At 34.5% G+C, this 16952-nt stretch overlaps 1 protein-coding gene and 1 long non-coding RNA gene across 2 annotated transcripts; both read right to left on the reverse strand.

The window, feature by feature from the left end:
* Positions 1 to 64: 64 nt before the first annotated feature.
* On the reverse strand, positions 65 to 2286 carry LOC141679582 (uncharacterized). The gene is made up of 5 exons (XM_074486046.1): positions 2157 to 2286; positions 1795 to 2047; positions 1583 to 1652; positions 939 to 1478; positions 65 to 313 (listed from the first exon to the last, which is right to left on the reverse strand). Exons 1-5 carry the CDS (start codon positions 2284 to 2286, stop codon positions 65 to 67), a joined length of 1242 nt encoding a protein of 413 aa, XP_074342147.1.
* A 3995-nt stretch (positions 2287 to 6281) lies between these two features.
* LOC141677327 (uncharacterized) lies at positions 6282 to 6506 on the reverse strand. The gene is made up of 2 exons (XR_012557382.1): positions 6455 to 6506; positions 6282 to 6350 (listed from the first exon to the last, which is right to left on the reverse strand). It is a non-coding gene; the product is annotated as an uncharacterized LOC141677327 (long non-coding RNA).
* Between the last annotated feature and the right edge of the window lie 10446 nt (positions 6507 to 16952).

Below are 16952 nucleotides of genomic sequence, written 5' to 3' on the forward strand. Positions count from 1 at the left end.
GATCAACGCATTCAAAAGCATGACGATGCTGTATAGGAGCCTCATCCCAAATTATTAAATCAGTTTACTGAAGTAGCTCAGAATTATCAGTCCCATGTCTTAAACCGGCTAAACAATTTTCATCAAGCTTGAGTGGAATATGAAAGCGGGAGTGTGCGGTTCTTCCACCAGGAAGCAACACAACAGCTATACCACATGAGGCAACAGGAAGCACAATCTTATGCTCTGATCGTAATCGACAACATAGTGTCTGCCACAAGAAAGTCTTTCCACATACTCCACTTCCGTAAACAAAGAAAACACCACCTTTTTTCTGGTTGATATTGTCAAGAATGGAATCATAGACTATCTTTTGTTCATCATTGAGAAGACTATGTTTCTTGCGTGGATTCTCTTCATTTCTTCTATATCATAGGATGTTTCCTCAAGAATTAGTCTATTCTCAGAGTTGGAAAAAAAAAAGCATCTCCGGGATATGGCATATCTGGGAAGTTTCTAAGGCTTTTACCAATATCATTCAATAATTTCTCTATCTCTGCAATAAAATTAATAAAACTTGATAACATTAATCCAAACATGGAACATGTAATATGTACAAAGCATTATTAACAGCTCATACCTGCAAGAGCGTAATTCTGGATCTCAATATCTGATAGACAAAGGTTTGGATCCCTAGTGAGATGTCGCCTCACAAGAAGAATATCATCTGACATGCATCCCCAATGAGCTTCCCAAAGGCTACGCGGATGAGAGACTGGACTGTATACTAAAATGTTGACAAACATGGCACGTAATTGTGGAGGAATGGATGTATGCGCATTTTCACCTATAGCTTCGTGCCATTGTTGGTCGTTCTAGAGGATACCTAGCGCGGCACAGGCTTCGTGAAAGGAGTTATAAACATGGTCGTTGACTGTCTTCAAATCATCAAAACATACAGCACCTTTAATCCTGAGCAGGAGCATGCACAGATATAATAGTTCACCGCTAGATGAATGTACTTTAGCAAGCCTACCGATGACATCACCTCTTTTCCTCTGTTTCCAGATACCAGGTTGTGGATGCCATGTAAACTTGCTTGGAAATTCTGAATAGGTTAAATTTGGGGCCTCTGCATATGTTTTATTTGTATCAAACCATGCTTCTAATTTGCTTTTCTTTGTTCCAGCATTGTCAAAAACTTCCTGTAGATTTTGTGAGCCTTTAAATGACACATGCTTGTCATTCGGTAGATGTAATGGCAATCGTTCAACAAAAGGCCACCGGGAATGGATGTCAAAACCAAATATCCTCCATGATGCTTCAGATGCACAAACATATCTTCCATCCAAGTATTGCTTGACTTCATCAAGCAGCCGTTTCTCAGGAGTGATTGTGGTTGTGCACCCTTTTTTGTTGTTTGTTTTTTTCCTCAGACACATGGTGGCGGTATCATGTCCTTTTAAACAATATTTAACAGATATTTCAATGATCTGGAGCTGTTACAAATCTCCAAATTTGTGTGACATTGAAATCTTATTAGAAGATCTCGATTGTAGGGGACAACATAACGATTATCCAGGTCAATTCCCTTTTTCTTTACGGTAATTCCAGTTTTCCTCCTCTTATAGATGGGAAAGCCACAGTCATCAAAGTATGTGTGAGAATTATACCTGTTAAAAAGGAAAGAACGATGTTTCAATTTAATTAAAATAAATCTAAAAGGAATATTTTACTAAAAGGTGAAAAATTAAATGTTGTATTCTTCCAGCAGTTTTTGGAAAATTAATTTAATGTAAAAGATCTCAGAATTACCTTTTAAGAAAATGTTTAATACAACGGCCTTTAACCATACAGGGAGAATTGACACAGTCAGTGCCACATGGTCCATGGATCATGTAATTCTTGACAGCTTCGTAACCAACTGGATCAATACTTGGGTCAGGAATTTCTGCAGAAACCATTTTATCTATTTGTTCAGTTGTTTTGGGAAGATCGTTTGGATGCAACCATATTAGCATGTGAGCATGTGGCAATCCACGCTTTTGAAACTCTATGACGTGCATTACTGTAATATGAAATTGATGAAAATAATTAAATAAAGACTTACATACATGTCATATTAAATTTACATCATAAGCAATTTGTTAGAGGAAGAAATCCTGAAAATAGCATACCTCCAATACAACGTCCAAAGCAGTTCTTATTTTTTATTTGATCAAGAAGTTGGTCAACTTTCATTTTAAATACCCTTGCAACGACGTCGGGTGCGTCAACAACATCAACACCAGGTAGAAATTTTAACATCCTTTGAATTTCAGGTCATTTTGTGTTAGTGGTCATCGTAAGGAACAATGATGGGTGTCCAAGTGTTTGACAAATTGCCATTGCGTCCTTGAAATACTGGTTCATGTATCTTTTACTGCCAGTGAAGGAGGCTGGTAAAATTGTTGCCTTGCCGACATTTTCAGGACTGTTGTCACCCTTGTTTAGTGCATCTCATATATTGTGGTACATATCAGAACGAATTGTAGTCTGGTGACCTCTGATCCAGTCAAGTATGTATTGCTCAATCGCAGTAAATGCGTCAACAACATATTGCTGCCACAAACGACCTCCCAGATGTGGAGTCAAACCTGAATATACATGAGACAATTTCGGGAGAAAATTAGAAGGGTGGAATTAATTCATATATAAGTGTTCAAATTTAGGTCATGATTTTGAACATACCTTCCGAAGGCCGTATCATGAGTTTATAATTGTAATATTCTTTCATCGTGATGAACTCTCTCTCCCCCTTTTCATCCGGATCTTCATCTTCGGTATTCTGACGTTGTTTCTGATTTTTTTGATTTGGTCTGTTTAAAGGGATTTGACAGTAATATCTGATGTCTCCATGAGGAAACAGAATAGGATACTGAAGTTTCATAAACCGTGGATCTGTTTCAAAAATTCTCTCCAATCCATTGGTTCTCGAATGGATTATTGTATCCCTGCATCCTTTAGCATACTCGTAAGTGACAATTAACCCGGCAACTTCATTCGATGGACCAATATGGTTAGGTCGGCCAGATGCGGAAGACGAAGATATTAGAACCAATCTAAATTCATCAACTGCATTCTGACTAATTCTTTCACGTGCCATACGAAAACCTTTGACCAAACGATTATGTTTATCCAACATTTCTAACAATGACTCAACGGTTTCTTCATCCACGGCATCGCGTCCTCCCTTAACGGCATTTATTCTATTATGTACTTCATCTTCAGTGTCATATATGTAGAGTTGACAGAATTTGGGGTTCTCACCATCAAGTGGTACAAAGCTTCCCATACTGTGGTAATTTACACCTTTTACCTTGAAACAGTAAGGAGCACCGCCACGATTGATACTACGATCAATTTGACCTCCGGTGGAAGATATGGCAAACATACAGTTGTACATTCTAATATTTTCCTTGAAATTCCTAAAACAGGATCCACCAGTAAGGAGTGAAGCGAGAGGCTCGGGAGGTTGCTCTTCTTTCTCAAGAATTATGTAACCATTTTTACAACAAAGAGAGAAAGTTGGAGGCTTTTTGGTCGCTTTTTTATTGTTTCTTTCATGATTCCACATGATGGCCTGACACTTTGAACAAATTCTATCAGGATCACCAACATCGAGGTACTCACTCCACTTAGTAACAGTATTGTCAAAATCATGTACATCAACATCGTCACAATCACCTACAAATTTTGAAATTATTATGACTGTGGAACACCATAGTAATTAAGAATAAAACTGAATTTAAGTTCATACCAGTAGATATACAATCACTATCGCTGCTGTCACAATCTTCAACATTGTTAAATTCTCCTAATAAGTTATTAGAACCTGAACTTTCTCCTTGCTCATAATAACTTTTTACGGAAGATGTATCATATGTTGAAGAACCTGGACTAATTTTACCACAGGTTTTTTTGGATTATTATTTTAAAACGATGTCACTGCTGGAACCTAAAGTTACTTGTGGTCGTTTAAATATAGTGGATGCGGGCATTGCAAAAGTGACAGTACTCTTGGCACTTTGAGTATTTTTTAAAGCTGCAATATTTCGTTGTTCTCCTGCTACAGCAACCACATTGTTAATAAGATCAACTACTACTATCTTTATTTGCATAAATAATAAGCATCTCTAATATACAATTTTGATTTAGAAACGCACCTTCAAATCCCATGGGTCGTAATTTATGAACGCATGGAGTATCAGGAGTTGCGCCATGTTTCTCCATTTATCTGTACACCTACATGGTTGACCCAAAATTTATCAAATTGTGCGATGAATTTAACAATTTGAAAATTGTATTTTTTCAATATAGCAATAAGACAACCATGGACAACTGTAATAAAAAATAACGTTGGTTATGTTTTAACCTGATATTTGAGAACAGTATGAACGTGAAGTGTTTCCAGGTTGGGTGTATGGAGAATTATCGAGTAATTCTCTGTCACTCGGACTCTTTCCGCACAACCTATTTTTTCTTTTACCTGGAGAAAAACATAACCAATTCAGCCAATATCATATAAAATTAAACATAAATTTTTCCAACTATGAGTGAAGTAAAATGTGCCTGATGTTTGAGAAGCATGTGAAGGTGACGCAGTTCCCACAGGCTTGTGCACAATGCTTTCACTAACAGTTGGATCATCCGTCAGTGTACTCAGGAATATTTTGTGTTCCTTAAAACTGCAGTTCTTTCGACGCACCCTCATTTGGTTTTTTTTTTCTGCAATTTCCAGTAAAGACATTTATATTATCAAACAGGATTCTTTAATAAAAAAAAATAACTGACCATACTTATTATTGTTTACCAGGTTGTTTCAGGTTTGGTTTTGCATTTGGTTTAGTATTGAGGCAATATCCGTCAGTACCTAGTTTCTCAAAACTGGGTTGGAAATTAATGTCAACCTGAACTTCATGGAGAGTTGACATTAACATCTGTCCGGTGGCTAATCTATCCTTATCACTGGATTGGTAATTACCGACAACTGAAACTGCATAATCAAAATGTATATTAAAATTAAGAATATTGTAGCTATAAATGTAAACTTGGGAATTTACTAGCCTTTGTCATGTCAAGAGTGCGCGGAGACTGTTTGCCTAAATCTTCCAAACACAATGGAAAATCTCCGGAGATTTATTGCTTACATAGTTCTACGTTAATATCTTGCAGCTCTGTGTGTTTAAGATACCTATTTTCAATTCCACTGAATGCTGAACATGGTATTGTATAAACACATCATTAGTATTACATTAAGAAGCAAACAAAAACATGTCAAAGTGGACCGCAGTATACAACAGACCTTGACTATGTTCAATACTTGATCGGATGAGAGATGATATACTCGACGGAATTATTGGACTCTGATTATCCTTGCGACTATCTGACAATGCATGTCCGATCAAAATTATTGGATAAGATCCGGGATTAACTAAAGCAAAGAATAGAGAAAAACTTATTTTCAATTCCACTGAATGTTGATCATGGTATTATGTAAACACAATATTAGTATTACATTAAGAAGCAAACAAAAACCATTCAAAGTGGTCAAACCTGCAGACTGTAAATTCTGACTAAATTCGATATTCTTTGATAATTCAGTCAAAGGAGACAGCTTTGCAGAATTACCTGCATCCATGAAAGGGGAATACAAACTTAACTTAAATTACCGGGCCTATCTACATACACGACTGTCCAGCAATTCAAGTTACCGTTAATTGTTTTTAGAGGATTACGGCTAAGATATTCTACATTATTAGTCCTCAAAGACTGATTGAACGGCTGCGGTTTGGTATATGTAATAATCACAAATAAACAGCATTAACTATACATCAAAATTGTTAGAATGTCCGGCTTTGGCCATGTTCAATAGTTGATCGGCTGAGAGATGCTTAACCTAACAAAATTAGTGGATTCTGATTATCCTTGCTACTATCTGGAAATGCATTTCCACGCATATTTATTGGATCAGATCCGGGTTTAACTGAAGTAAAGAATAAAGATAGCCTTATTAACGTCTACATAATAACTTTTAGATTCAAACTACGTCAGTAAAATGAAGAAACTTTACATGAATCATTGCAGGAGGAAATCATCTGGTAATTATCTGCACTCTGAGAATTAGTCATGTTTGTAAGAATGGAATCTACATTCCGGTCACGAACGCGAAGTTTTTTTTCTAATTGGACAAAAAAAGAAAAATCATTACCAAATACAAAACAAAAAGTGTAACAATGAGACATGTTCATCAGATTTCATACCTTGATTACCTGAGGTGTGCGATGCATTCAAAATATTTTCAGTATTACGACCACGAACACGTTTGGATCCTACCATTAGTGATTAACGTACATAATGTATAATCATGTGAATCGCATGACAAAATAACAGATAATAATCCAACAGCAAATTAGAAACTGGTGATAAGAAATACCTTGAAATTCCATGATTATGATAACGTTTCAGCGCCAAGATTCAGTTTTCAGATCCAATGGTCATCCATTGTAGCTTCTAATTCGCAAGAGAAAGAGAGAGCGAGCGAGAGAGAGGGAGAGAGAGAGAGTGAGAGAGAAAGAAAGAGTATGGAGGAAGAGTGAAAGAGTGATGTAACAGAATGAGCAAATCATGCATGATTTGTTTTTTTTTTTGAAATTATTTTCCATAGATAGGCTGATTTTGAAATTCAAAAATAGGTAATTAGTAATTAAGATGGGTCAATTGAAGCTAATTGGATAGTCCATGGATATGGCAAAATATATAGGATTTGGGTCATGGGTAAATTTATTTACCCATGGGTAAATTAGGGAGTAGTCATTAAGATATATAGATATATACATTGATTTTTGCTAAATTTATCAGTCGATGTATATTAATGACAATTACCTAATTCCACGCTTTTATGATTTTAATGGGTTGACTGCAATTTTTTTTAATTCAGTTATATAATAGAAGTTTTAATCAATTTAACAAATTGTTTATAAATATATGAAATTCAATTAGCAAATTGCAAGTTAGGTAATAGTTAAGTTATATTTAATTGGTTGGCTATAATTGGTCGGCTAAATTGGACCTGTAGGACAATATGTAAAATTTGTTGAACCTGTAAGACATTGTACTTCGATGGTATTGGCTATATTAGTTAGGTATATTTTAAAAATAGTATATTATTAAAATTTATGTTGTTATAAATAAAATATTTTACTTCAATATGAAAATAAATGATTAGAAAGTTTTTTACAGATTTCTTACATGTTTTGTAGTGGTTCAACAAATATAACCAACATCAAGAGGTTGTTTATATTTATAAATAAGGGAATGTACCATTAGAAATAGATTTTTTTACTTAATAGTATGTATTAATTATTTTTAGTAAATGGTTCTATATGGTTGAAGATGCTCTAAGACTTAATATCATGTATGGAATTATAAACACTACTCCAACCAAAGACAGATTTAAGGGGATTGTGGTTGCCATGTTCCCCTCTTTTAAGAGCATCTCAACGCGAATATTTAAAATTATTGGTTATAATAATATAAAATAATGGTTAGCTAAATTTTATTAAATCTCTAAGGTATTTTGCTCCAATGAGATTGGCTATACTCATTGGCTCTTTTTGAAAAAAATATTTTATTATTCTAAACAATACTTTTTCAATAATAATTAACTTTACAAAAAATAAAATAACACTAATGGATATAAAAAATTGTCCTATACTATTAGAATTTTAAACTGAAAATTTAAATATTAATATATTAATATTAAAACTAAAATTAAATGTATGATTTTTGTGTCACTTTTTAACACATGTTTATACCCATTCTCTCTTCATGTTTACATGCACCCACACAAAAGAATTAGGACAAAGTATATGCAAAATACATCAAATGACAGGAGACGAACAACACAGAAGGAAAGAAAAGAATGGCTGGAATGAGCTGGAAGTCCTTGCAGATCTGTAGACATTCAACAAATATGGCCAAGAAAATGTCAATGGCTATAATTATAGCTAAATGGAACTAAAGGTTGTAGGGGTCATTTTAGAAGAAGTTGGCTATAATTATTCGTGTTCACTTGTGTTTTTTAGCTAACAGTAAATTTGATTTTATAGTATATTTGATCCCTAATATAGTAATATGTTATAATCTCAAATATATTCACAAATCTCTTATACTTTATATTTTCATACGCATAAATTTAAGATATCGTTCTTAAAACATTAATTTTTGTCTTAAAAAATTAGTTTCAAATTTCGTCCCTCCATCTTTTTTTCTGGTTACGTGCGAGACCCAAAGACTGAAAGAGAAGACTTTGCTGACTTGCTGACTTGTAAATTGGAGCTTTGGAATTTGTATATTTAATCGTTTTTCCAAGATCGATTTCTGCCTTCAACAGCGTGCTTTGTACGTATATTCGATTTAGATGTTTCAAAAAAAAAATTCGTAGAATCGTGTTTTTCTTAAAATATTAAACGTGTACATAATAGCTCAATTGTCATCTCTTTATATATGGTCAACTATTCCCATATAATTAATTCCATCTTTCCCTCAACATTTACAAAAACACTTAATCATGTCACCTGCCCATAACCATCATGCACCACCCCACCACCACCATCCCCCGCCTCAACACCATCCACCTCCACGACATCATCACCACCCCCCTCCACATCACCATCGTGATACCATTGTCATCTTGCCACCATCCCCGCCAATTCGCCACCACGACACAGTTGTTTTCGTACCACTTCCAGTACTGCTTCCAAGGTCAACCAACCCATCTTCCTTATCAACACCGCTGGTCGGCTACTCAACTCATAGCAGATACAATTCTTGTTTGCCCCTTCTCATCCTATTCATCTTCTTGGGTGTATTAATCGTCATTTTTCTGGCCTTGTGGTACTGGTTAGCCACTGCTGCGAATTGAAGAATTACAAGTACTTCTATGGTTAATTTCCTTCTTGTTCTTATATATTTTTTGACATACTGCGCTGATCTTGTATATGAAGGCATTGCACTATTCTTATATTCAAAGTTGTAAGATAACTCTTCTAAGACGGAGTGGAATGAGATTAGATTTGACAATTTGATATTCCAGAGTAATATGAAAATTTAAGCTTGAGTATCAGGTACCTAGGAAGCTATTTCATGTTCAACCAAATAAAGAGATTTAAATCTTAACCTAGACTCTAACCATACTTGTAAATCACTGCAATTGAACCTTTTTAATTTAGCTTAAGTTATATTATAAAAAAATTGTAGAATTTCTTAAATGGTTGTCATTTCAAATATTGTACATAAAATATTATATGCATGTGTTGCAATTAATAGAATTTATTTTTCATAATTCTATATATGTTTTTGATTAAGATAATTTAGGTCAAAATCATTCATGCCAACAAATTAACCGGAAATAATAGAAGTTTGAGGGTAACATGCTAATTTAGGAAAAATAAATCTGAACGCTCATCGTTTACATACACTATAACGTGCATCCTCCGTACATGATCTTTCTTATGCCAGCTAGAATTCACCTACCATTCCGAAGATAGAAAATAATTCCATTCGTGCTATTTTCCTCTTGACGAATAAACTGCAGAAAGAAAATTAATCCTACACTTCCTCTATTGGGCCCGTTTGGCCATTATTTTAAAAAATAACTTATGATTTAAAGTTGAAAAATTATTAGGTGTTTGGATTATTTTATGTGCAAGTTATTTATTAGTTGATAATGTGTTTGGTAAATCATAACTTATAAGTTATTATAATTTTTTTAAAATAATATAAAAATATAAATTACAAATTACATGAGTTAAAAAGTTTAATATATGAATATAAAATAAAAATAAGGATAATGATCTCGGGATAAAACTATTCATTTCGATCCGACGAAAATAAGAATTATATTATTGATTTGGATTAAAAAAACAAAACTAAAACAATATAACTAGATTAATTTAGTTTAGTCGGTATAATGGGCTCGGTTTTAAAACAAAATTATACCATTATAAATGGTTCAAACATAATTAAAATCAGAAAATAACAAAACATAATTTTAAAATTTTAAAATAGACCAATTTCAGATTTTAAAAATTTCATCAAATTAAATTTAAAAAATTATATAATATTAAAAATATTCGATATATGGTACCAGTTTTAAACTATTAAAATTTAATAAGACTAAAAATGCACATGATTAATGAGAGAAAATGAAAATGAAAATGTTGAATGTTAGAATATCTAACATTGTGAATATCGTTATGGTGTGTTTATGAGCTTTCACTTATTTAGATAGTATGCATGCCTTGAAAGAGGATCATAATCCATTTGTGAGATATAATATGAATACACAAACCAGCACAAGTTGCTTTTTTTACGATATGCACAAGTGGCTAACAAGTGTCAAACATGATATATAGAATATGGGACAAGGGATTAAAAATGACATTTTCAAAATACAAATGTGACAAGCCTTCATGAATTATATAAGAGAGATAAACTCTGGTTACAAATCAATATATTATGTTTTAATAATTCAGAGTTCCTTCATAATAAAATATGACATGTTTATATATGTCTTATAAACTTTATTATATTAAGTGAAAATTTAAATGTATTAAAAGATATTTAAAATTGAAATAAAACTAACTTATAAAGTTCAAAATAATTATAAATAATTTAATTTTCGTCATGTCCCGTTCAAAGCCATGTAATTGGGTTTAAGGTCTTGAAAAATTCAGCAACTTCACTCCAAGTATGCAACTCGAACTAAAAGCCTTGTAATATGGTTCAAAGTCTTGAAATTTTCTACAAGATTATTCATCATTTTTCCCAACTCACGAAAAACTCGACCTCGAGTTTTGATAAAACTCCAGATACATTGGCTCATCAAAAGAATGAAAAAGCGACAACTCTGCAACATTACAAGTATTTGAGATATTCATACTTTTGGAAAGATTAACAGGATAAGCATTATCATTAGTCCTCCCCGCTACCATAAAAGGACCATACTTCCTTGGCTCAACTTATTGTACGCTTCTACCGGAAACCTCTCTCGCCTAAAAAACACCATAACCAAGTCACCCTCGGAGAAAATCTGATAACGCCTATGTTTGTCAGCCGCCTTCTCATATTTCTGATTAGTTTCCTCTAACTTCATTCTGACCTCCTGGTGAACTTCCACAACATGCTTTCTATATTAGATGTTGTTACATTTCTAGACATTCTTTTTGTTAGGTCCCGAAGTATCGTAGAAGGGGGTTGAATACGATACTCACTAAATTTAAAAAAATCTTTCAAACCTTTTACGGATATATAATTTAGTAATGCTTAGTGGTTCCGTGTTATTGGGGTAAATAGTGTTTAGGACAATAAAGTAACGAACACAAAATATTCGGAGAAGTATATATTCATATATAAATCCTCGGGGGTGTTGCTACACTCCGGTAAATATATTAACCGGTTATAATCCAAGAACAACAATGTTCTTGCTTCTACAAAGGTAAACAAAATAAATCATATACAATGATCTAACTTTTATTTGTGTAAGGATCTAGTACCTGATAAAGATTTTAATGCCCCTACGAATATTCAAGAGTTAAATCGGGCATTATAACGTTTCTCCGGTGAGAAGTTAAACGGATAATCAATGTGCCTGAACTTCTCTGTATTTCTTTGTTTCTTATTCCATCGGCTCTCGTGAGAGAGAAGATGAACAGAACAATTCAATTCTTGATTTATTGTGTTCTGCTTCAAATGTAGACTTTTATATCAAACTGAAATACGTGGCCAGTTGTTTACCACATAAATCAATTGATGTTATCAATAAAGTGTGGCTGAGAGATGCTTGCTTCCAGGGACATATTCTTCATTACTTACGACTACTAGGAGACAATTGCCTTAGGTAATCTAACTTCACATGCAAGTTGTGAGTACAAGGGTACAAGGAAGAGTAACTTTGGCATACAAGGCTATATGACTTGAATTAACATGCATCTTTCTTGTTAGTAGCGACTAGAAGATGCTTTACATGAGCTTGCTTGCGCACCTTGTACACTAGCTAGCAGCATTCCTTGACTTAGAATTCTATATAAGCTGCGACTTGTCCACCATTGCAACTCTAAGTTGTGCCTCCTTCTCCCTAGGGAGTTAACTTGCGAGTACTAGTTTCTTAGAGAGTGTAAGTTGCGACTGGATAAGGTAGGAAGGAAGATTGCCTTAGAAATAATTCATAGCTTGCGACCAATGCTCTCTTATAGGCTAACTTGCGACTGCATCAACCTAGGGGCAACTAACTGGAGACCACAAGGAAGAACATGGTTACTTGCACCTACTAGCATGCTGTAGAATGTTTTTCCTTAGAAAAAAATGCTACTTAAGCTTAGAAAATCTAAGTTGCGCCTAGAGTGGCTTAGAACCGCTTTTGAGATAGTTTATTTTTCCATATTTCGCTATTGCTCCTACTAGGTCAAGACTAATTCTGATTTTTAGTTTTTTGAGTTGTACTTCAATGTTTTTGCTTCTACTAAGCAATAGAATGATCTTAGTGACTCTTACTACAAGGTAGTGATCGCTTTGACTTAGTTTCTGCAGAATGCTATAATCCTTAAACTATCCCGTCTTCAATTCTTCTCTACGAGTTTTCGTACAAACCATATAACTTGCACATCCAGATATGAATCCGCACTTAACAATTCTTCTAATGATAATACTCAGATTCCTTTCACAAATTACTGACGCCTAGTGCAAGTGGTCTGGTTCACAGACGACTAGCTTTGATTCAGGTTTTTGTATTATATCATTGATTACGTTGTTAAACTTGCAACAACTTTATCATTTCGAATACTGACTGTTAATAAACAATTGTACATTCACTGAAATCTTTTCTGGTACTTAGAAAACATCTTCATTATTTCATTCATTATTCTTTACTGACGCTTGAACATATAAATGAACTCCTTTCAGTTAGTCTAACTTCAAGACTGCAGCTGTCTTCTTTAAGCTCTGTCTATATTCTGTCTTCAATTCTTCAGATTCCTATGCTTCAAACACTGTCTATCTTCAATCAATGTCAATACACTGAATTCTTCATATGGCACTTTTACATTGAATCTTCAACACTTCTAAAACCTTGAGAGTCTTTAACTCTTATTCTTCACTGAGGCATGAACATATTAATGAACTTCTTTCGATGACTTGTAAACAGACTCCAAGCCATCTTCTAATCTTTTGATTCTTTGTATTTGTCTTATCTTCATTTCTTCCTGATTTCTTGTGTAGACATAGTATTATTCATATGTCACGTTCTAATATTGAGTTATTACATTTACTGCTCATACACCTTCACAATCTCACCAACAATCTCCCCGTATTTCATTGTTAAACCTAATAAACAAATTAATGGAGATGATAACTCAACTAACAACTACAAAAAGTAAAGTACCAGGACTTGTAAATAATGCTACTGGTTTTTTGGATCAAATTCTGCATTTCCAGATTTCTTGAGTAACTGAAATGAAATATGCTTGTTCCTCTAGCACTGAACTCATCTTCAGGTAGTCTCATCTTCATTTTATTAGTTCTTCAAATCTTTGCCAGATAACTCTTTTCAGTCTTGAAATAATCATCAGCAGCTTCTTTTGTACAACCACATTTCCTATTGAGAAGTACATATCTCTCTTGATTCTCCCCCTATGAGAGTCAACTACTTAAAGGAGATCACTTTCGTTTACCACCTCTCCCGTGCACTAGGATCTGTAGATAAAAACCAATGGTACCCCCTTAAGAAAAAAGCTTATTCTCCTACGAAGAACATTGATGAACCAATCCACTTCTTCTGATCACTAGAAAATCACCTTCCTGTTTACCACCTCTCCCGTACAATAGAATTCGTAGTTTCAAACAAAAATGGTGTGGTGTAGTGTACATAAGCTTTACCTTTTTCCTGCCACTTGCCATTTCCCCCTTAGTTGAGGAATCTTCCAAACTTTTATGCAATTGTTAGTCCATTAACAATATAGAAAGAATTACAGAAGGGGGTTGAATGGAATTCTTGAACCTTTTTCTCGAAATAAAAATGTTCAACTCGAATATAGATATAAATGTTTTGATTAGCACAATGCGGAATAAAAACTTAATTGAATCAAAACATAAGTAATTAAAAAACAAGAGTCTTTAAAAACTTTCTGGTGGATTTAAACAATTCCACCAGAGATATATATTATATATCGAGAGGACTATGTGTGCAAGAATGCTCACAGCTGCTTACAAATCGAACTGCTGAAAATACAGGGAAATGCTAAGGATTTTGCTTACAAAGATTTCTCTATTTTTGTTTCTCAACACTTGTTTTTCTATTTGCTACATTCTTGGTTTATATATTACCAAGATTACAAAGTCAAAAAGACTGAATAAATATAAAAACTATCAGTCTTAAGCTTTGCTGCTTTTCGTCCTCTAATACCCAGTTAATGGGCTTCCACAGTAGATTTGTATACATCTCGACGGCTGTGCTCAGCTTTCACTGTTCAACTGCTGTTTGAATTCTTTACATGATCATCCGTTGGTTTCTATGAACATCCGTTGGATATATGATCATCCGTCGACTTTCTGAACATCCGTTGATGGCTTCAATGATCATCCGTCGACTGCTATATTAAACATCCGTTGATAGTCATTTGATCATCCGTTGATGGCTTTGTTAATCATCCGTCGGCAGCTGTTTTGGCACTTGACTTCATTTCACTTATGCAGAATTACAAGACATCATTTATATACAATTAATCAACCTATTCTGCATATCTAGTTAAAGTCAACATGACTTATAGGCTACTACAGAATCTATACAAAGATGTATACAGAACTGTGCTATAGACTTATTATTACATAAGTTACTCACTCGATGGATAATTAGTTAACATCCGTCGGGTCTATAATGAGTTATCTGTCGGGACTATAATTCTTATCCGTCGAGTGCTACATTAATTCACTAAGTAAAATCCACTTAGATGTTTTGTTTATGAAACCATCAAGTACACAACATATGCACAACAGTCTCCCCCAATTTATGTCTACTGGAATTGTAGCCATAAATTAAGAGTTCCTTGATGATAATAAAACATCCTAAACATACAGCTTTAAAGATAAGCAGATAATACTGAAGGTGCTTCAATTAAATAAAATGTACAAGGTTTGGCTCACAGTCATTATCAAGATGCTCCTCTAGCCTGAGCAGATTTTTCTAGTTTCTTGAAGGTCTGGATCTTCTTCCAAGCTTTCTGTTATTTTCCTCAATCTGATTTTGGAGTTGCCTGTGGAATTCCAGTTCATCAGATTCTGATAGATCTAGCTTTTCTTGCATTTCCAAGAGAGTCTCATTGCTAGAGATACTCAATTGGTCTTCTAATCTGAAGAATCTTCTCACACCCTTGTCATCCATGAACTCTATCAGCCAGTAAGGCCTTAGATGCACTCTTCTCCCTGTGTATGGGATGATTAGAGTCTTTGGGAGTGCATCTTTAGCTCTAATACTCCTTAGTTTTTCAATCTTCTTCAATACTAGTCTTCTTGCAGTTACATTGAACCCAAAGTTTTTCTTGAAGGATGAATAAACTTTAATCAGCACAGCTTGGCTCTCTTGAAGAATCCTGTGAAGCGGCCACTGGATCTCCCTTCCTCCATTGTACGTGAACATCAACCTTTCGGGTAGGTTCCTGTATGCATCAATTCCCCTTACTTCATCCAGTTCATCCAAATAAAGATTTAGATCTGAAAATTCTTTGATGTCACACAAGTACAAGTAGTCTCCCCTGTTGACTTTGGGTTGAGCTTTAACTACTGATTTAGATTTGAGAGGTGACAGCTTCACTTTCTTGACTACCCTTGACTTTGTCCTTTTTGGCTTGCTAAGGATTGGTAAGCTGAGGTCAGGAATTTGTATGTTATCCCACTTTATTGGCTCATCCTTTGGCACAATAGGTTCACCATGTATATTCCTGTAGGGATCCACCACCCTTATGTCTTCAAATACCACAGAGGGTTTTGATGCTTGAGTTGTAGCTGGTGTGGGTTCCTTAGGAAATTGATCTTCCAATTCCTTGTCAACAATATCCAGTTTCCTTTTTGTTCTTCTAGCCAATTCTTTCTTCCTTGGGGATTTCTTCTGTTCTTCAATTTTCTTCTTTGATTCAGCAGCTTCAGATGGTTGAGAGGGAATTTGTTGAGATGAATTAACAGCCCGTAGCTTGGCCAATATAGAAATCTGCTCTTTCTTCTGTTTAGTCTTCTTTGCATCTAGAGCAGCTTGCTTCTTTTCGTGCTTCAATCTGGCTTTTTCTTCTCTCTTTGCTTGAGCAAATTATGGATGTCCAGCTACCACACAAATTTCCTTTCCATTTCTGAATATCTTAGCAATTCTCCTTTTTGAAGCTGAATCAGCTGGATCTTTATAGAAGATAATTGACCTTGAAAGAAGCTTCTTCTCATCAGGCTTGGGTGTCTCATAAACAGTGTCCAAGGGGGTTCTTCAAAGATGATTTTGGATAATTTGCCCTTGGTTTAAGAATTATTTCAGCCTTTGGAGACTTGATGCAGGATGATTGTCCTCTTTCCAGATAATTCATGCTCATCTCATTCACACTGATTGGCTTGACTTGAGAGTGATGGATGGCTGACTTAACTGGCTCCTTGACAAGTTCAAACTTTTTCTGTATCTCCTCATCAATCTTATTCCAGTTGATCAAACTCAACGTTCCTTTCCCAGCACCTTTCAAATTTGCTGCTGCTACTTGAATTAGATCTATACCATCTGTAACTGGTGGCTTAGAGACAGTAATTGAAGGTACAATTACTTTGTTGATTTGTACTTGAAGTTTCTCCCCCTCACTTGGTCCTTTCTCCCCCTTACTTGATTCTCTCTCCCCCTTTTTGTTATCATC

Source organism: Apium graveolens, chromosome 8 (assembly GCF_009905375.1).
Source record: "Apium graveolens cultivar Ventura chromosome 8, ASM990537v1, whole genome shotgun sequence".
NCBI classification, from domain to species: Eukaryota; Viridiplantae; Streptophyta; class Magnoliopsida; order Apiales; family Apiaceae; genus Apium; species Apium graveolens.

Excerpts from the sequence above, each read along its gene's own strand:
- LOC141679582 (XM_074486046.1), bottom strand. The coding sequence starts at position 2,286 with ATGTTAAAATTTCTACCTGGTGTTGATGTTGTTGACGCACCCGACGTC. Across the intron at positions 2,048-2,156 it reads CTTTGGACGTTGTATTGGAG|TAATGCACGTCATAGAGTTT; the intron begins GTATGCTATTTT and ends TTCATATTACAG. Across the intron at positions 314-938 it reads TGCTCAGGATTAAAGGTGCT|AAAAAAGGTGGTGTTTTCTT; the intron begins GTATGTTTTGAT and ends AATATCAACCAG.